This window comes from Coloeus monedula, assembly GCF_965178545.1.
Source record: "Coloeus monedula genome assembly, chromosome: 9".
In the NCBI taxonomy this organism is placed as follows: Eukaryota; Metazoa; Chordata; class Aves; order Passeriformes; family Corvidae; genus Coloeus; species Coloeus monedula.
The window spans coordinates 22,630,968-22,653,263 of NC_138789.1; the positions used below are offsets into that span (position 1 = coordinate 22,630,968).

Below are 22,296 nucleotides of genomic sequence, written 5' to 3' on the forward strand. Positions count from 1 at the left end.
GAGCAAGTGACCAGTTTCAGCTGGAGCATGACCACAAAAGACCAAGTTCTCCAGAAACACCATGGCCCAGATGCGCAGCAGCAAATGTTCTCCCTGCAGTTCTCCAGTTCACTTTGCTCTAGGGATGCAAAGAATAGCAACTCAGGGAATTCAGTGGCTAAGGACAGTCCCACTCACTTCACTAGGATACAGGATGCCTCTGCTGACACGTTCAGCAGCCCTGTGTGAGGTGAGGAGACCCTGACCGTGGGCTAAGCTACCTGTTGTGCTTCCCACTGCAGGCATGGAGGGCAACTTCCAGCTGAGAGGGCAAGGGCACCCGTGCCCAGCACACCTGACCGGGCCCTGATTTGGCAAGGACAGGGCCTGGGCTCCTTATCTGTAAGCTTCAAAAGTGTCCAAAAGATAAGGAGGGACCAGCTGCCCTGTAAGCACTATTAAATCCTCTTCAAAACATCCGGGCCGGTACTCCCAGACTGATCGATTGATAGCAATCAATTTCTGCTCACCAGTGGGATTTTGCAAGTGCCTGCTGCTCTCTGGAATGGGGCCATTAGCACCTACAGTCTCAAACTAATAGCCAGTAATGAACATCTTACCAATGCTAATAGCTGGGTGAATGATAAACAGTGATTCCTCTATCATTGTTCATGGGGTGAGCAAACCTTGCCACAGCAATGCAGAGAAGATACAGGGAAAGATGGTGCTGGCACTCTGGGAAGTTGGCTATTTAGAGGAACTGGGAAGGAACAGGTACCCAAAGAGACCAAGAAGAAGAGCCAGGAAAAAGGCATTTTCATTACATAAAAGTAAATTACTAACATGGGTGTCTCCAAGACAAAAGGACTAACTGAACACAATGTACCGACCAAACCCAAGATGAAACACATTTACCCCATCTCTTAATTTAAAAACCTGAGTATTTCCACTGGCACTACAGAAGCACAGCGCCCGGGGAACCATATCCTCACATATCCACTAATTTTGAGTAACAACAGGAGTTTTCCCCAACTGCACCATCCCCTCCCAAGTGGATACTCTGATGTGTGGTAGAAGGTCTGGGTCCACACTGATGCTCCTTCCCCTTGGAGTGCTACCAGGGACAGGTTTCTCCCCACTCCTGAGGCCATGCACCTGGTAAGAGTTAAACTTCATGGCTGGTTCCAGCTCCTCCTTTGTGGGTTTAATACACCCAGAGCTGTCACAAGGGTGTTAAACTCCCACTCTTCCAGTTCAAAGGCAGCTTTGCAGAGCTGAGCAATCTTAAAATGCGCGGCTTTTCAGAAGTGTGACCTTTTCAGGAGGTTTCCAATTCAGTAAAGGTTTGTTTCCTCCCTCTTCAAGCACGTAACTAATGGTAGTCATGAAACACCTCCTCCAACAGCAGCAGGCAGGCGGGCCAGGCTCCCCACTGGCCTCAAAATGTCATGACCGGTTGCCTTTGGTTATTGCGATGGTGCTTCTGCAAAGGCTCAAGGGCACACAAAGTCACTGCACCATCATCAGGCATCAAGCCCTTGCACACGGGGTCTTGTACACATCTGCACATCACCTCCATCCTACTGCTGCTCCCACACAGGGAGAAGTCAGTGTCGACAAGGAGGGCAGCAGGGTGATGCACCTGGACCCACCACATTCCCCTGCATAGTGCACGGTTGGTGCTGCCCCATGGACACAACCCCTATCCACCCGCAGCAGAAGGGGTCTCTCACTTTCAGAAAGCTGTTCAAATCCCTAACTGCCTTCCTCAATAAAGTCCACACATGTCTCTTTCTTGCAGATATCAACCTGAGAGACCTTTCCAGTTCTCCTCACTGCCAGATTGAGGTCACATTCACAAGTTTCACTGGCCATCTTTCTTCATTCTTGCTTGCCCCAGGGCTTCTCCAGGCAAAAGAAAAGTAAGAGGAGCATTTTTAGGCATTTGCACCAATAAATCCTACAGCACACCAGCGGGAACACCTTCTAGTGCACACCAGAAAGATACCCCAGCCCTCACCCTATGCCCACTGCCCAGTTCATGGGCTTGTCCTCTTTCCCCTCTCCACCAAGACACTTGCAGCTCCAATGTTTTCCACATGGCAATCCAAGAATAAAAGCAGCCACTGGGCAAACAAAGCAACACTTCACGCTGACAGGATGGGCTGCATTGCCACCCAAAGGGACTTCTCCGTCCTAAATGCCTACAAACCCACACCTCCCCAGAGAGCCTTGGCATGAAGCGCTGCTCCTGGCTCCACCTGCATTGCCATCCCTCTCCTTCAACCCTAAAGAAAGCTAAAGCCTCGTACACAACCTGTCTTTCCTCTTCTTCCTTCTCTGTTCATGTTGCCTGGAAACCTCTTCCCATTCCCACACAGAGAGGGACTTCTTGGGGGTAGCAGTCAGTTTTCCAACATCCAGGAAGTGCCTCCATGTGCCACCTAGCTATGCATGAAGCACAGAACCATTGTACTGCTCTGTCAGACTCCCTTTCACATCCTTTATTTCCCTGCAAATGAGCTCAACATTTCATATTTTGCCCCTTTTTTCCCTGTTTACACTGCAGGAATGGGGAAATGGGCTGTTGTCCCCTCTGAGGGCAGCAATCCAGCTCTCAAAGGCTACCAGTCCCATTGAAGATGGCACTACATACCCCCACCAAAACCAAATCTGTCCCGCAGTTTGTTGCTACATTAAAACCAAGGACCTCATCTCCAGTTACACCCTTATTCCAGGGTGTCCAAGTCCTCACCACATCAGCAAATGACCCAAATGAGTTTCTTTGGGGGGGGGGGGGGGGGGGGTCTGTAGAAATATCCACACAGTCCCTTCAGCTCAGGAGGCTTATGTTATTTTAAAATACCTGGGATTAGTAATCTAAGGCAGGTCACATGCTCTGCATGGGGTAGTGGTATAGAAACTGGCCTCAAATCCAGGCCCAGTGAAGTCCAGTGCCATTAAACTGCTGAGAGTCATCAGCACTGACATGCCAGGTATTTCTGAGCTAACTGTCCGGACACACTGCTGGTCCCAAAGTTTACAAACTCCTAATCCAAGGCATTGTCAACAACACAGCTGATGTTTGGAAGGAACACATTGTTTTTATGCTGATGAAGTTTCTCCAAATACAGGGCACAACATCACACAGACCAAGTTCAGCGTTTGGGTTATGTGCTTCCCAGCAAAACTCTGGGCCAACCAAGGGGGAACTCCAGCCTTACACCAGACTCCATAAACCTGTCACACAGTTCCAAGGCAAGCTGTGGCTAACCTGCATTTTGGCGTTTTCCCTATACACTGCCTATTTACCACATGGGTTTGTTTGGATGTGTTTTGCTCACGACTTGGCTCTTTGGAGCAACTCCAAATCTGCCTCCCTCTTAAGTTGTGCTACAGTACAGTCATTCAAACTGATTGCAAACATCAGAAGCGAGGGTTGATTTCTTCATCTGCACTAATTCTAGACTAGGTCACCAAACTATTTTCATAGTTATGTCAGCACTGTCTAGACAAACCACTAAAAACAGGATGCAATGATCATCAGAAATACAATGTCAAGTTTGTGCCCAGAGATACTGCGGGAGCCACAGGGAGAGAAGAAAGGCCAAACCTGTCCCATTTCCATAGGTTAGCCAGAGTTGGCTCAGTTGTCACTTTTTGGTTTAAGTGAAACTTTACCAGAGATCACCAGAAAAACATATATTTAACTGCAATTTAAAATAAATGAGCTGACATCAACAAGCCTGGAGAGCAGCAGGATCTTTTGAAGGACTCTCAGTGCAGTCACAAACCCATCTAAAACTGGCTCCCCTGTACCACTGGATGCCCACACTTTCCTACTAGCACTGAACCCTCACCAAACCACTACATCAGCATCCTCAGGGCACGAGGCAGAGCACCCTGTGCCATGAGTCCCAGTACGTAGAGCAGGACTTGTGGGCACTCACCCTCACCAACCTCCACCAGGCTCCCATGCCCACCACCAAACCCACAACCTCCACACCCACGAAAAGCTTCTTGCTAACATCGTGCATCGGAACGGCTGCGTCCCGTTCCTTGCCACTTCTTGGCAGGGAACTCTTCCAAACTCCAAGAACATGAGCTGTAATCTTGGCAGAAAGGGACGTGCGTATAAAAATCACCACTCTGTCAAAACAGAAAAATAATGCAGGAGCTGATCTGCACACATTAATCCGCTGCAGTCATGAGGAGACAATTTCCCTGGAGAAAGTCATACATTAAAAGGAAAAAGAAAAAAAAAAAAAGGAAGAAAAAAAGATTAATGTGACTTTGAAATATCAAAAGCACCGTTTATCTTCCTCCTACCACCACAGGTTTCTTGTCTATTTTTCTCTCTTCTTTTTTTTAATACAAAGAGCCTTAAAATTCCCTGTGAATACAGCCTTTCTGCCTCAGATGTGCAAACATAGGTGCATTACAGTATAGCAAAAATATAAATATAGTACCACCTGTTCTATCAGTTATGTTATGCTAACATTTTTAATTAATTCAATTTTAGAAAAACACTATTACTTTTCAGTGGCATAACCTCCTAATTACACTCAGAGTACATTCATGCTCCTACTTATGCTTGTAACTCAATCACACACAAAGTTCAGCCCTTGGTACTTCTGTGTCAGCATGGAAGCTGAATGCAAAACACTGCTCCCCAATATACATTTAGGCACAGATGGAGAGCTCAGGCTGTGTCATGGGCATGACCAAAAATTCAAGAATACATTCCTTTTCTAGGGCAGGACTAAAGGATTTTTCCAGCTAAAAAAATAAAAATAAATAAGGTTCAATCTATGTAACACAAAGACGACAGACATGCTTAAAACCGAGGTGAATTGCATGAACTCAGCCTTTGGCAATCCTGAAGCAAATGAGCTCACCATACCGTTTAGATTCTCATTTTCCCTTTACACATATCCCATAGATCATAAATACACATTAATAACTGTAACAGTCAAAGTTTACATTCAGCTGTAACATTTAGGATCAATACTCTTCAAATGACCTTTAGTAGTAATGAGCTGCCATAACACTGTCTTGAGGACATTAAATTTTTATTAGAAATACTTTACTACAAAGGTTCAAATCTGTCTCTATGCACTTGTGCACCCATACAAATATTCTCCTATCATATTCTTCCTTGACAAAAATAAAAAGCAGGTCTTCTGAGATTTTTGAAAAAATGTGCAGTGGGGAGGCTTTAAATATTTCACATTGTCAGATGTGGGGGGTTTCTTTTCTTGTTGTTTTTTAATCAGAACCCATGAGCCAAGGGTTGGAAAATCAACCACTTTTCAAAGTGATAAATAGGAATTGTTCCCACGTGGCTCAAACTGGACAGGACTGAGCTCCTGATTACCATAAGCCCTCAATTCCTTGGGGGTGGAGGAGGAGAGAGAAGCTGATACTCCAGCCGTGGAGGGGTGACCCAGAGCAGACCTGGACCTGGCCCTATAGATCACCCCCAGCTCCCCAGGGAAGCCATCCAGGGGCTCAGCTTTGCTCCTGCCCCTGGCTTGTGGGGATCCCGATGGGGACCCACCATCAGAACAGATCCATCTCATCCAGCTCCGGCCAACTGAAAAGCAAAAAACTGAAAGATGAGGGAAAGCATCTAGGCAAGATCCAGCCTCTCCTTTATTATTTCTTTTTAAAGACTAGTCAAGTTCAAAGTCAGATCTTTTCCACGTTTCGCTGCCAATTTTAAAAATTACAAATAATTCACAGGGTGAGGGGGCTTGTAGCAATTTATTTCTGCAGGTCCTGGACTCAAACTAGAGTGAAATCTGGTTTTAGCAGAACAATGAAACCGAGCGGATGGAGGTGAAGTCAAACAAAGGAGACACAGGGGAAAAAAAGAAAAATATTTCTTTGCATTGTTATTAGATGTCACCTCTAAGAGTTGCAAATTAAACACATTCAAGGCAGCACCATATACTGCAGTTAATGTCCTTTGAAGAACCTGCCTTGGCTCAGCACACCACCAGGATGCTACAAAGAGCCCAGACCTGGCAGGGAGGGCAGTACAAGCACATTCCCACACTTCATTGTAAATTCCTCAGGAGTCTTGACTCTTAAGAAATAGTTCCATCTTGCCTGTCTTGTTCACACTGATCTTAGTCTCCAACAAACAATTTTGAGATTTCCATACTGCTTTCTAAACAGCAGTGATCACACTGGAGGGGGGCACCCCTGTAAAATCATCAGAAAAAGGCAGAAAAGCTGATCAATCAATATTTGCATTCCCTTGCCCCATGATTTTTACGAAGATACTCCGAAATCACAGTATGTATCTTTCCATGCCTTCAGAGAGGATCCTTCTTTCCGGCGGAGGTACCAGGAGAGCCAGCAGCAAGCCTGCAGCGCACACCCTGCCCACAGCACTCTCCTCCCGTCTCAGCAGAAGGAAAACCACATCCCCCACCCTCCCAAAACCCTTATCTGGGTCATGGCAGTGGCAGCCCCTCACCACAACCCCCATTTCTCCCTCAGCTCCTGCAGCGGCTCATTAGGGTGGAGAAAGGCTCCAGCACATCATCTCTGCGGGCTTGTGGAGGGCTAATCCGCGACGGGTAATTCCCACTGCTTAATGACCTGAGACCAGCCGAGGCAGAGGCAAATGGGAAAGGGAATCTTCTCATTTGTTACCCATCCCCACATCCCGATAAAAAGAATGATTACACTTTTAAGTTCGAACAATTCCCTGCAGTTGTAGCCATGTCATATCTAGATTGTCTAATTTACATGCATATTCATAATCCCTGTGTATTTAATTAAATTCTTCAATCCCTGGAGTGTCTTTCCTAAACAATAGTAATTTATCTTGCACAGATAAGGGTGCCCTCGATTTATTCCACTCTGTAGCTAACAGCATTTCCTTCTGATCAAGGCTAGGAAGCAAACTTAAACAGAAGGAATCTTTAAATATATTTAAATCGCAAGATTAGGCTGCTTCTCTTTCTTTCTCTCTCACCCCAAGTTACCCTTTTAAAGAATAAACACTTTGTCCTGAGCTCCAAGGAAAACCTTTCACCCAACCTCCTGACAGCAGCTGCATGTTCCAAATACAATCATGCTGCCCAAAACCCACAAGGCAAAGAGATCTCACAGACTTGGTATCAGGAGCTACAGAGCAGTAGTGCTTCCATCCAAAGCACCCCATGGGACATCCTCTGGATGCATCTTTCATTGCAGGCTACAAATTCCACTCAGCCCACAGCAAGCAAGCCACACGTCCCAGAAGCTGAAGAGCTCTGCTTCTTTTCAGCAAATATCCCTACACTATTCCTCAATGGATAACCTTGGGCATCTCAGAGAGGGCCAGACATACAGCAGACACCCCGAGATGAGGCAGCCCTTCAGAGAGTTGCAGCTGCCTCCAGACCGCTAACCCTGTTCAAATATTAGCACAGGGAATTTAACTTGTCCTACAATTAGAGAAGCGCTAAAATATTTAGCAAAGTCAAACCAGCAAGAAGATTGTGATGAGAAAGGAAAAGAACAGAGTCTGGTGCTACTGCACGGGTTTTTACTACATATTCCTCACACCCTGTCAAATCCACAGCTCTTAATATCTTTGCTTCCTCTCCCAAACCTCAGCCTGCAGATCTGGGATGGCATCGAAGTGGGGTGAAGAAGTGCTGGTCTCTCCAGAAGCCCCTTCAGCCCCACCAGTGCTGCATCACAGCTGCCTCCCAGAGCAGTGCAGCAGTCCCTGCCAGGGAGGACCATCCTGATGCCCACAGCAGGGATGCTACATCCTGAGGAGACTCAGGGATAATCCCAGGGCTGCAGGAGATGTGGGGCCAGGGCTGATGTCACAAACCATCTCTTTCTGCATCCACATTGCAGCCGAGGGCCAGGGCAGCCCTTTGGCTGGAGAGACTGCTCACACCAGGGAAGCATCGCTCTGCTCCAGCCCTGCTCTTAATCTCCTCCCCAAGCATCTGCTGCTGACCACTGCCAGACACAGGGGAACCCAGCCGTTCTGTTCCCAACCAAACCCTTGAAGCCTTTAGAGATGCTGTTACTATTTATGAAAATAGGGTCAGGATCCTGCTGTCACAGCTCCTTCCTGAGCTGCAGCGTCACCCGTGCTGTTGAGGCAGCTCTGGGAAAGCCCTCAGGAATGTGACCACTGGGATTCAATGATGGACAGGCTTCGAGTCCCAGCCACTAACATAGCTCTGCAATAAAATCAACCTCCCACCACCTGGGTGTCCCCATGCCCACCTCTCTGGGCAGCCTCATCTTCCAGTTTCACACACACCACAGCCACCAGGTCTTCCTGTGGGCTGCCCCCAAAGCCACGAGACCCCTACTTCACTGTGCCACCATACCACAGCCGCAGCTGAACAACTGCAGCCAAACAACCGCAGCCCCACACAGCCATGTCTGGCTGACACCACAGCCCCCACCTTTACAGTGAGGTGCCTATCCCCTCATTCAACAACAGAAGAAGCAATGTTCAAGGAGGGCAGTGGTCTCCTTCAGCGCTGGAACTGGACTTGGCACTGTCCTGAAGAGGCAGGGGCTCATGCAGCCAAGCTGCCCCGCCAGCGCTGGGCTCCAAGCAGAGCCCACGGGACAGCGAGGTGTGTCCCCCACTCACAATGCAGAGCCTGCCCACAAGACATCCTGCCATTGCCAAATCCTCTTCCCCAGGAATTCATAACTGGATTCAGACATTCCCAGCCTGTTACTTATTTCAATACTTTCAGCTCTCTGGAGTATAGGGACATCCTGTCTTAAACCTGCTGAGCCTCATGCCAAAAGGACATCTGCTTGGAAGGCGGCCCCTCTGGCTGACCCGGCCCTGGAGGGTTGCCTTCCCGTCTCAGCAAGATCCTAAACATACCCTTGCACCCACAAAGCAGAGCCAGCTCACAGCAGAGCCAGAAGCACAAAATGTTGCTTAGGCAAACAACAGCTTCCATTCCCACTTCAGAAGCGTTGCAAGATTTTTAGGCCTTGGAAACATTTTCTTCCCACTCAGGGCATTTTTACGTTAATGGTTCATCAAACCTCACAGTCCAGGAAACCTTGGTGTGACCTACCTCTGTGCGGGTGTGGGAACGGGTGGGGGAAAAAAATGCTTTTGGGCATCAGGCCTTCCCACAGCATTTGCACCACAGGCTCTGGGCTGCGCTGGGAGCCACCAGAAACAAGCCAAAATCCAGGGAGGCAGGCAAGGGAAAACCTCACCACTGCCCGGTGCCTCCTTCAGATACAGGGAATGCATCATTCATGGAAAGCACCAATCCCCATTAAGTAATCCTTCCACATCCCTCTTTTCTATAGGGAAAGTTGAGAAGTTGAGCCATGACTAAAACAACAATTCATCTTTATCCTGTCTAGTTTTACTAAGTTTTTATGATTTTTCAGAGCCTAAGTCACAGCAAATTTTTATCACAACACAGACAGAAAGGTAACAGAGCAAAATTTCACTCTGCACCCTTTCCCAGCAAGTACAGCACCAGTTGTAAAACACCTCCAGTTCCCTTCTGCTTCTGAGATACCCCACGGGGAAGGCAGCCCACCGTGAGCCACTGGCAAATAACTTCCAGCTTAAGCAAAGCACAGCACATGGGAACTTTTCAAACCATGTCACTGCGATGAAATTTAGAGATAATGGATGCTTGAGCTGTATGAGGACTGTGACTCAAAGTGGACAGTGATGTACCTGAAGATACTCACTTTCCATATGCCCCCAACAACATGGTCAGGCCAAAATCAGCAGCCTCATAGACCACTGAACATACTCCTCAATCCCAGAAAAGCTGGTTGTTATCAAGCACTCCTGAGGAGGTTAGCCAAAGAACCTGAACGTCATGTAGTGGGATGGGTCCCTTGAAGCTAAAGCAGACTGAGTCAAACTCAAGAGAAGTAAGAGATGAAGAGAGCTCTACAAAGGGGAGACAAGATACATTTCCAGGTAATCCAGGGGTTCAGGGAAAGAAGAGGGCTAAGCTCCACTCTGCCCCATTTCAGAGGGCATAGCTTAAAAGTACTCTAAACCCCACTGCTCGTTCTTGGTCATGCTCAGAAGCACTTGCTTTGTGCCTGTTGTTGGTGAGTAATATTTTCCACAGAGGCAGCAAGTGAGCAGAAGCAGCACACCATAAGCTACTTGAGTTCAGCAACGTGCTTTGTCACACACTGGTTGCAGTTCCACTCCACCAAAACCTGCCAGAGCTTTCAAGGTCTGACCTCATCATGAGCCAAAGGGGCAGAAGAGCACACTCCATTGTCCCACTCATCATCTTTCCTAGAAGGCACCTGCTTAAAACAAGCACTTCTTCCCTCACCCATTTTCCAGTCTCCAGAAGTCATCTCCTAATGCAACAGGAGGCCAATCAAGGTCAAGCAACATGGCAGAAGCCACCAAAAGAGGAGATGGCTGGGGACAACACAGGGACTGGAGCCCTCTGAGCGCACTAAAAGCATCTGTCAGTGATGCCAGTTAACCTCAAAGACAGATAACCTACTGAGACCCTCAGCTTCTCAGTCTAAGTCTTCAGGGAGCTCAGCTGACCTCAGCAACTTCCCAAGACACCATGACAACATTTCCAAGTGGAGTTTACAGCCTGATTTTTCTACTTTCAGGCCAGATGCCCCTTGTTTTAACAAGTACCTCAAATATGGCAAGTCCACATCTTACAGATCAAATAAGGCAAGCTTAAAAGAGGGAAGACTCAAGGTGGAAAATATACTTCCCAACAGGAAAAAAAAAAGAAATAACTTTTGCCTCAAACGTACCAGACACAGGGGACAAATTAAAAAGGGAAACCATAAAATGCTTGCCCAGCTCTTTTTTTTAATCCTTACATCTGCTGCTTTACAGTAAAGTTCCATCTACTGTGTATAATTAGATACATGTTCCATGATTCTATTCTATACAGATTTCTTTGAGACTTATCTGTACAGTTTTTAACCCAAATGAAGTTTTAACTGGACCAAAAGCTGCAGTTAAAGCATTGCCTCACTCAAAAGTTCTCAGAGGTGCTGCAATGTCAACATACGAAAGTTTCAGCCCACGGTCTGCAGACTTGTGCAAGGCAAGAGGAACACACCAGGTTACTGCTGCTCACCTTCAGCTCCAGGAACATTGAAAGGCTACACAGCATCCCCTGACTACTCCCCAGAAACCACATTCAGGACCATGTTACACCACACTGAGCTCAGGGCAAAGCCCAGTAGGTTTCTCAGAACAGCCCCATGCTAATCCTGACCCAACTGCAAAACACACACCAGCCTTTTTGTTGTTTGCTCAGAAAAGCTGAAGCTTGGTTAGGTTTTCTTCATCAGTTAAAGGGTTATTTCCTTAGAGCTGGGAAACAAGACAGAGACATAGAAGGCCAGCAATTCCAGTGTCAAAAATACAGCAGGCCCAAGAGATACTGGTACTGACCTTAAGAAGCTCCAAGAGCAGCAGGTCCAGGAGATGAACATGACCCAAATACTCAAGAGCCAGACAACAACACAAGCGGGAGAAAGGGATGGGGAGACCAGGCAAGGGGGATGCTCTCAATTTGCAATCTCTGCCCCATACTAATTGCTTTGGCATACAGAAGATCTCAATCTCATGCCACCCACTTTGTAATTAAGCACATAAAGTGTGCACAAGTATGGAAGGAAACTGTCTCCACTTATAAGGGAAAGACCAACTACCCCATGCTTTACTGGGGCAGGGAAAAAAGTATTGCTACTGCAAAGCACTCAAATTCCACATCCCATTCCTCTTAGGACCAATGCTGTGGGCACTCCTGGGAGAAGCTGATCTGCCAGTGTCTCCACCAACCATGAGGAAAATCAAGGAGATAAGCAACGCTAGACATCCACCAGCTGAGCTAAGAGGATGAAGCATTTCTCTGGAAACAATCAGGTTCTCTAATAACAGGGCTGCAGCGGCGGTGTGAAAGGGAGGGAGGAGGAGCAGGCGGGGAGAAAGGGACTAGCTGGATATTTATCCCATCCTCATCTTTGTGTTATCAGTACCCCGGTATCAGCATTGTTCAAAATGGCTGCTTAGATGGTTGCCAGCAGCAACAACAGAATCGGTCCATCTGCTGGCATTCTCCTTAATCTATCTCAAACACTCGTCTTCTTTTTAAATGCACGCAGGGGAAAGAAGGGGGAAAAAAAAAGTCTGCCTTGTACAAAGAAACAGAATCCTCCTATAACAGAGCCTTTTAACTAGATTTTATGCCACCCCTGTTTCCAGGACACACAGACAAAAGTTAATTTTCCGATAAAAGAACCAGTGTAAGGTGCTTTTTTGTTATGAGATCAGAAAGCAAATGGAATTTGAATTGTCTGCAGTGGCATGTATCTGACAAAGATTAATTTAAACAGATATTGTCTCTGAAACCAAAGTCCATTGAGCGGCTTCACAGCCTATCAACCATGCGAAAGCAGCTCCTTAGCAGCACTGCTGACTCCACCACTTTCTTTAAAAATGGCTTAACCTATTTCTTGTAAGATAAAAGGTCATATATAGTTCTATTTTACAAACCCATAATAGCCAAAGCCACACCAAGCGAGGACAATCGGGAGAAAATAATAACGGGGGGGGATTTCCTCCCCCTTCACAGACAGATGCTCGACACTTGCTGGGTATTTTTCAACACACGCTGGTAGCGAGCGGCTGCAGTGCTGCCGAAATGTTTCGACGCCCTCAGAAAGAATAAAAACCATGGGGCCTCTGCAGGTCACTGGTGCAGGATGCAGGAGCCCACTCTCCGGGGTGGAGATGCTGCAGCAGGACAGCCCACCACCAACAGCACAGGATGTTTCCTTGGCTGGGATATAAAGCCACAAGGCTGCAGGGACAAGCACAGGGGTTCCAGCACCCTTGGTCATTGGGCCAAGCAGGCAAGGGGCAGGCACGAGAGGAGACCCACTGCTTCCTGGGTGCTCACTCATCCCCAACCCCTCTCTGAACACTGGGGTATTATTTCTCCTTTCAATCACAAGAAACTGATCTGTGCATGCCATCAGCGGGCTGTGTGGATGGAGACAGCTGCTCAGACTTCAATGGGGGACACACACACACACACACACACAGACACAGGAAAAAAGCTGCAGAAACCCAAATCCTGCAATTTCTTCCCTTTTTATTTCCAGTTTATACGGAGCACCGCAGGGAAAATGCTACCAGACAGTTTCAGAGCATTTGATATAGCAACGACCCAGCTTTGGGAAAAGAACGAAGGAGAAGCAAAATAAAAGATGACAGCCAAACGCACTTTTAATATAGTTTCAGTACTTTCAAGAGAAAGCTTCTGTACACAGAGCAGCCAATGAACTGTTACCAAAATAAACACAACTGGCTTTAAGAAAAAAATTAAAAATGTCTTTCTGATGATAAAGAAAATCAAAAGAGATGAGAACTAGTGAGTGAGTCAGAAAATGCATTTATTTTTCATCCTCCAGACACACTTCTTTTAATTTGGCATCCAAAGCCATTGTAGTTCATTAATGGAAATTTTATTTATCTCAGGAACCATTTGTTGCTTTGCCACTCCTTTGACAGGGCACTCATCTTCATCAAGGCAGCCACACAAGGCACAGCATGAAGTACCTCCTGCCACCCCAGCACCAGTAACAAGGAATGCCTGTGACTGGTGTCCCAAAGCAGTCACCCACATGCTGGTATCAGTCAAAGGACAGAGGCCAGGGCTATTGGTCAGCATCGAGAACGGGGGCACAGCCTGCCCTGACCTCACCAAGGTCCCAGATACCAAGCCTCCAGCATTCCCATGGGGAATCCCTCCCATGCCAGCAGCTGTGGGGCACGGGCACCGTCTCCAGGTGCAAGGACAGCAGCCAGGCAGATACCACGCCGCATCCTGCTGAGCAAACCTCAATAATGATTAGCAGTCCTGGCCAAAAGAGCTGGGTGGCAAAGGTGCAGGCAGCTCATTATGGGCATCAGCGACAAGCAGGGCATGGCAAGGGGGACACAGATCCCCCTGTCCCATTTTAACCCAGGGCAACAGCAGCAGGACATTTGCAGACAACAAGCTGGACCAATATATCTGCACGTAACCCTTCCAAGCTGGCATCCCAGCAGATCTGCTTCCTAAGCACATTCGTGTCTTTGTTTTTAATGAGAAAAAAAAAAAAGGAAAGAAAAATCCCTGGCAACACGCACCTACAATGCGACAAGTAAAAGCCCAGGGTTTTATTAATTTGTGCCTTACTTTAAATGCACCATTTTACAAGGACTAACCCCAATCCTGCACAAAATCCTAAGCCGTAAGCTTGAGACAAAAAAGCAAATGCTCTTAAAATGCAGCACTAGAAAATCCATTTGGAGAGAAATATGGTGGTGTCGTGCACAGGTGAATCCACAGCATTCAACAAAACACACCCAACCACACCAACCAAGTGGAATCTATTCATATTTAAACACCAGGATTAGAAGAAAAAAAAAAAGCCTTTGAAAAATTGAATTTTATTTCTGGGACATTTTACTGTAAAACTGTGAAGATGTTTTCCTTCCTGTATCCCCCAAGAAGGGGTTCTGAAGGACCTGTGTTCTCTCTGCGAGGTATTATCAGGACCTTTCCCAACTCCTGTTGCAAAGGCAAAAAAAAAACTTGGAGGTCAAGCCCATACATCAAACCCCTGTGAATACAGGTGAAAAATGAAATGGGCTCAGCACTTCTCTCCTGAGTGTGGAGGACAGCATCTCCAGGATGGAAGCTCTGTGAGCAGACAGGGAGAGAGCCCCACCGCCATCCCACATCCTGGCTCCAGAAGCTAGATTTGTCCTATTGAACTTACTAGCACAGCCAAGGTTTGATGTCTTTGAGTTTTTGTTTTCATCAGAAAACAGATCAATTTCTATTGATGCTGATTCCAGAGAAAGTCAAGGCTCTGCAGAGGCAGGAACCAGTTACTCAGAGTCGTCGCTTTCCTCCCCTCCTCTCATCCCCAGAAGACCAAGACTATGACAATTCCAGGACACAACCTCTTCAAGACAGCATCAAACATACAATAGGACATACCACAAGTTCATCTTTAACACCCCCAAGGTATTCCACACCTCCACCTCCTTGCAAAATAAAGTCACTGGCACCAGCCACAGATGGAGAGATTGATGGAGAAGCACAGGTTCAACCATCACCCGACTCCTGCTAAGCAAAGCCAGAGGTGATCCCAGCACTCACCTGCCCAGGTGTCCTCCACTGCCCCACCAGCAGAAACAAGCCCTGAAAAGCAAAGGCTCCTTCCCCACCACCTCACCCAGAATGCTACACGAGTTTGGCTCCTCAGAGAGCAGTCAAAGCCTCACATCCCTGAGAGAAAAAGCAAAACCTCCCCCATATCCAGAAGAAAATTCACCCACTTCAAGCACAAAGTAGCATCATGCAGCAACAAGCCTTGGCCTCACACTGAAAATCCCCAGACTTGGCTGCCTTGAGAGGGTGAAGAGATGCTGCTGCTCCCCCAAAAAACCAGGCCCAGCTCCTCACCCACATGAGCTACTCCATCCTCAAGAGCAGCAGGGGAAAACAAGCATCACTACTAAACATAGAGCTGTCCATGTCACTTAAATGCAAAACCCCTGAAAAATAAATGCAAGCACAAGGTTGGCCATGCCATTCATCTTACCTAACCCCAGAGGCGAGCAGGTCTCCCACTGAGAAAGGGGAGCAGGACATAATGCCAGAACCACCAAGGATTCCATCTCCCCCATGGACCAGGTCCTCCTACAGGGTGAAGTTCCACTATATGCCAAGGAAATACATAAGCCCACAAACTCTTCCATCCTAATACAACCAAGATTATTTTTAAACTTTTTTTTTTCCAAAGCAAATTAAAAGCTGACATACCACAAGACAATTCACAGCTGAATGTGACTTTACAGAGCTATCAGATAGACAAGCTCATTTAACTTTTCCAAAAGTCCTATCTGAGGTTTGAGGGACTAATCATAAAACATAACATCAAAGTGAGCGTCAAATAACAGCAAAGCACATTCCCTCACACAAAGCTTCAAAAACAAAGCAAGCAGGCACATGTGGTTTATGTTATTGCAGTTTTAGCACAGTTAAATATTTCCTAAAATATTCCCTCTAGATGTGAGCAAAATTAAAATCTGCTGTGAATGACACGCAACTTAGAAGCTGAGAAAGCCAGTTTCTCACCTGGGCTAAGCTTTATAAGGCACAGGTGAGCTGAGAACAAACTGCTATTGCCAGCTCAAGGCAGAAACTAGGACTCACACTCTGAAAAATGTTTCAAACCTATTTATTCTTAAAGCTGAAGCTAAATATTTCTTGCTCTTTATTTTTCAAGTCTTTGGCCTTTAAGTTAATATCATTTAATTAGCCACCTAGTTCAAAAGACATCCCAGCCTCAGAGGATCTGTTTATACTCTTCAAAAAAGACTCAAAAGCCAATAAATAAATCTGCTTAAAATAAAAGGTTAGAATTCCAGCTGTCATCCCAGCCCTCCCTGCACTACTAGCAAGAAACTCTGGTGGTTTTCATCATCTTCTATTTCAGTTTCTGTAATACATTCCAGAACAGGCTCAAGAAGTATCTCACCTATGAGGGAGCAGCAATAAACAGATCGTAAGTTCTAATGCCTAGTAATACTTTGTTTTAATTATATATGTTAAGAAAAAGATAATTAGAAACCTAAAGAGCTTAATGTATATTTAAAACGTACAAGAGTTTCCATCATGATAGTGCTAATGAACCTCTGCCAGCTCCTTTTATGTGGTTTAAAGTATTTTAATACATAGGGTAGGATTGAGTACTCTACCCGTAAAGAAAAACAAAGTAAAAATTAATTAGCAAATTGGATACATGTTGTACAACAAGCATCCCACACAAAAACTAAGAGGATACAGGAAAACTAAACGCCCTTAGCAGCATTCAGACACAGGACACCGAGATTTAACCTGAAAAAACCTTTCACATACCATGGTGTTCCTTCCAAACCTGCCTCTGCCAGATACAGCTTTAAATCCAGACCCAGGAGGAGACCAATCTTTACACAAAACAAAAGCAACCGCAATTTGCCCTAGAGAGCCCCATCAAAGTGTTTTCCCCAAAATAAACAGTTCTATAAAGCAACACACCACTGGATATAAATTTAGACTGCTCTGTACCACGTCACAGGGGCAGGAAACCATTTTTAGGGGAGAAGAAAAAAAGCAGCTTAAACCTAAATATAGTTTTGAAAAAAAAAGCTAGAAGTGGTTTCAACCACACTGGAACCCATCGGTATTTTTACCTCTGAAGCTACATTTCAACAGGCATCATTACAAACATACACCAACACAAGCTGAAAACTGTAGTGTAATAAAAAGCTTCCAAATCTGAACTCCTCCAATTAAAACGCATTTACAGATATCATTTACAGGTATCAGGTCTTGCTTAACCTCTGCCCAGTCAGAAGGCTGTTGAAGCAAGGTTAGAAAATCCCCAGCACCTGCATGTCCAGCATAGACACCAGACTAGGAAAGATGTGAAGGTACCCATGACTGACCTGCAAAGCATTAGATAAAATATCCAGAATTAATTGCAGGTTTGAAAAAAAACAGGCTCCCTCCAAGTGTTTACAAAGCCAGGGCATTTTAAAGCCCTGCTTCATTGTTATTCTAACAGCAAAAGTAAATTCTGCCTATGTACTTATGGCCGGACCGCATACCTTCCCATCGGGGCACAAAGGCTTATCTGTGGATAAGGAGCACATACCGTGTAGGTTCCTAAGTGGCTGGTTACAACCCAAAGAACAACACAAAGCTCGATGCTTCCTCTTGTAAGTAATTGCAAAACCAATGAAAAAGGAGAATTCCCCCCTAAAATTACCTAAGACACTTGCCCACCCATCAGCATCCGAGATGACTCAAGGGCAAACCATATTATACCATACTGGGGAGCGCAGGCGAGAAACATGTATTTGTTCTGCCAGATCACAGCTTACTGTCAAAATCCACCAAAGGTCTTTTCTCTCTCCAAAAACCCAAGAGATAATAGTGTAAAAACTTTTGTTCATAAATATTTATGCAAGTGAACTTGTTAAAAATTAACCGCTGTCGTTAAAGGTTTTGTATCCTTTAGGATTCCCGGCATGCAGTGCAGTTGCATGCTTTATATTAAGCCTGGCATTTCTGCATTCCTTTCCTGCATGCTTTTGTCATTTGTCTAAAAATTAAAAGAAAAAAAACCCACACACCACACACACACAAAGACGGGATCTGTACACATAATAATAAAGCAGTTTTTAAGAAGACAAAGATGCCTGTGTTCAACATCCAAGATCTTTCTTTGAGCAGGGGAAAAAAAAAAAATCAATTTAATGACTCCAGTGAGATCAGGGTCTAAGCCTCGTTTAAGTTTTACTAAGCATGAAGGAATTATTGGTTGATAATGTGGCATATATGTTTTTTTCAGACCTGCCAGCTTTGTAAGCACGAAGGAGCCAAAGCCTGAAGCACTTTGTCCCCATGAGCACAACCCTCACCCCTCCACACCATCTTCCATCGCCAGAAGGTCATTCCTCCTGGATTTTGTCTTTCAATTTTTCAAAAGGATTTTTCCAACCACACAGAGAAGGAATTTCACATCTGTACTATCCCTATTTTTTCACAGGTCTGAGTCAGAAACACAACTGTATAAACATCTGATCTTTATTAACAGCAAATCTCAACTGTGCAAACCTCAGGTCATGGCGCCGGGAGCTGGTGGTGTCCGTTAAGGGGATCCTTAGAGGGGAACAGTAGTTTTGATTTAGTGCTGGAGAGCATCAAGGAAGCCACGGTTGGAGTTTTATTTTTTTCCAAGACATAATGGTTCCCAAGTTCCTATCTTAATTGCAAACACACACATGCAGCCATAAAGTGTTTGTGTCTCTGGTGGCTGGACCTCTTCCACCTCACCTTCCAGAGGCATCCACAGGATGGATGTGGAAAGTTGGCGGAGGACATCTCAGCTATGCCTCCTGTCTATAAACACACAGCCCTTCACAGTCTTTTGTTTGATGTAAATTTTCCTGCTCCAGCTCAGGGCTGCAGGGACTGCTGTGACGTGGCTGCTCTGAGGACAAAAACAGAGGTGTCCGACCCCACGTCACCCACCCATTGCCGTGTGAAGAGGAGCCACACTACAGCCAAGACCCAAACCTTCCCACCCACCCCTCCCCCCCCCAGGCTCCAAAGGCAAATTCCCATGGCGAGCATCCCGCGTGCCCCTTTCGGGCTGTGAAAACATGAGATAAATCACCCACCGACTTTGCGGCGAGCGCTTCCAGAACATGCTGCTTCATCTAAAAAGCTGACGGCTCGGAGGACAATGAGCGCGAGCTCTGGTTTCAAAGCCGGGGAGACGGTTTAGACTCGTCAGGGGGGGACGTGAAACACCAGAGCCAGGACCATCCTCCCTGTTCTCTGGCTCGCCCAGAGCTGCAGCAAGAAGAGCAGGGAGACGGTGCAGATGGGATGCTGGATACCAGCACTGGACATCACTTTGGGATGGGACTGTTCCGCTGCGTGTCCCACATGCACCTGACCCCAGTGCTCACCCAGATCCTTCACAGAATTGGATAAAGGCTCATCAAAGCTATGTTTCAAAGACAAATAAATTTAAAAACTCATTTTAAAAGAAAATTCCTTTGTACAGAACCAGTCCTGGGTTTAGGCAACCATCACCTCTGTCTCCCACTCCCACACCAGCTCACTGCATCCACACCTTGGTGAGCAGGTCATTCAAACATCACCCTCAGCAAGCTATTATCTTCCCTCCCCCCTAATTTTAAAGTTCCTGAAGAGCTACTCCTCTCCTTCTAAAAAAATTATTTGGTTTTGATTTTCACAGTATTTTAAACAGAATAATTAATCATCTTAACACAGCCCTTACAAAATATTAATTCACACCAAAAAAAAAAAGGGTATAATCATATCCTCAGAGAAAAACCTTTTGTGCTTCAGGAATTTTCACTGCATGTCCTCAGAGGTGGGAGGAGAATTCTTCTGCTGCCTCCTATTCTCACATCTCAAATGGAAAATGTTTTGATAATGCTCTTCTGAATGTAAACTGTACCAAGTGGGATTTTTATTATTTTTTTAAGCAGCTTTTTTCCCCAAAAGGAAGAATGGCTCTTTGAATAAACAGAGCGAACTACCCATTCCTTACAACAAAAACCACCCTCCCTTCACTCATTCACGCCATACCCTGGCACAAGATGAATTTACATTTCGCATTTGCAAAACAAATTCTCGCCTAATGTCATTTTAATGGGAACGCGCATTTCAATCCCTTCCAATAACAACGAGGAGCGGCTTATTTTATGTAAAACACCCCAATTTGTTTCTCTTTAAATATATGCGGATTTCAGATGGGGACAGGGACTAGAAGGACAGAGGAAGAGGAACATTTCCTCTCCGGCAATCCCCCTCCGCCAGCGCACACAAAAGCCACCTGCCCATGGAGAGAAAACACGATGCCATTATTCCCATCATGATTCCCACGGCCCCTTCGACATCGAAGGAGCGTGAGAAGGCCGCGCGCATCCGTCCCCGACACGCGCATCACGCCAGGTCACCGGTGGTACCCGCGGGTCCACCCAACTTGTCACCCCCCACCGCCCCCTTCGCTCCCCCCGAGCCGGCCCCGCTGGACGTGCCCGTGCAGGGGCTGGGAAGAGGAAAGCGGGGGCTGATGCCACCCCTAGAGATGTTCCAAGCAGGGAAAACCCCTGATGGAGAGGACAAAGAGGAACGCTCGGAGCTGTTGGAGACATGCATTATGTTTATAAGCCTATCTCCCGGTGGAAGGGACAGGACCCCCGTGGGAGCCCGGGTGGGGGGTGCTCAGGGGTGAGAGGGGTCGCGGGGGGGCGGCAAGGCTGCGTGCCCTCCATACAACCCCCCGACGGGCACTCTGAGGGGGGGGGGAAGAGGGGTGGTCTTTATTTTCCCCCTCGGACTGGACGGACGGTGTCCAAGCCGCGGGAAGCTGCCGGTGACCCCCGGGCAGACGCACTCCCCGAGGCGGGGGGAGGTCACCCTCGCCCTCCCACCCTCTCAAACCCCAAGCCGGCATCTTCCCGGAGGAGCGCACGGCGGTCCCTGCCCCCGGGGCAGGATTTTCCTGTCAAACCACAAGCGCGCCAGACAAAAGGCTTAAGTGCAGGAGGGGATTGGGGGGGGGGGGGGGGGGGGAGGGACGGACGGACACAGACGAGCCCCCGGGGGCCCCGTCCTGGCACTCACCGACTTGCAGCACGTTGTCCACCGCGCCGGTCTCCAGCAGGCGGATGCCGCGGCGGAAGGGCAGCCCCTCGCCCTGCGGCGCGGCGGGGGCGGCGGGCGGCGGCGGGCCGGCGGCGGGGCTCTCCTCGCCGGCCGGGGCGGGGGCGGCGGCGGCCGAGGGTCCCCCCGCGGCGGCGCTGGCGGGGGAGGCGGCGGCAGCGGCGCGGCCGGGCTGGAAGCTGGAGTACATGCAGATCTGCCGCTCGCTGCGGGGGAAGCTCCAGTAGACGATGCGGCGCTGGACGGGCTCGGGGATGCGCTGGAAGCGGCCCTCCACCCGCTCGAAGGCCCAGCTCCCCGCCACCCGCTTGGCCGCCGCGTCCAGCAGCGACTCGGGCTGCAGCAGGCTGCCGGTCCCGCCGCCCCCGCCGCCGCCCCCCGGCCCCGCCGCCGCCGCCGCCGGCCCCGCCGCCCCCGCCGGCCCCGCCGCCGCCGCCGCGGGGCAGCAGCCAGGCAGCGCCGGAGGGGCCCCGCTGGCCCCCGCGCCCGGCCCCGCAGAGCCGGCCCCCGCGGCCCCGGGACGGGGGTGCACGGCCCCGGTGCCCCCCGCCGGGCAGGCCCGGGAGCACAAGCGCTTGGGGCCCGGGGCGCCGGCGGGCAGCGGCGGGCGGAGCAGCTCCTCTCCCTCTCCTCCCTCCGCCATGGCTGCGACCGACTGAGCCGGGCGAGGGGAGGAGAGACGCCGAGGAGGAGGAGGAGAGGGCGGGGACCGGGGGGGGGGTGGTCCCGCCGGCCGGGAACCGGCCCCGCCGGGGCGGGACGCTCCGCAGCCCCCCGCCCGCCCCCGCCGCCCGTCGGGGAGCTGCTGCCTGAGGCACCTGCCCGGCTCCCCCCGTGGTGAGGGCATGGCCCTGGGCACCGCCCGCTGTCTTCCTGGCCGTGTCCCCAGGCGGGAGGGGGACACGCAAGGGACGCTGTGCCCCCCGTGCTCGGAGGAGAAAGCCCCGCGGCTATGGGTCCCCACGGAGCTGGTGAGTGAGGGGCTGGCGGGCCATCCGAGCGCCAGGAGCCTAAGTTGGACCAGCAA

General features: G+C 48.4%; 1 protein-coding gene across 1 annotated transcript in view; it reads right to left on the reverse strand.

Moving 5' to 3' along the window:
* ZSWIM5 (zinc finger SWIM-type containing 5) overlaps positions 1 to 21,933 on the reverse strand; it is a 97,140-nt gene extending 75,207 nt beyond the window's left edge. The window contains exon 1 of the mRNA XM_082287466.1: positions 21,231 to 21,933. Within this exon, the coding sequence (XP_082143592.1) occupies positions 21,231 to 21,912 (682 nt within the window). The 5' untranslated portion in view covers positions 21,913 to 21,933. The remainder of the gene's footprint in view (positions 1 to 21,230) is intronic.
* Between the last annotated feature and the right edge of the window lie 363 nt (positions 21,934 to 22,296).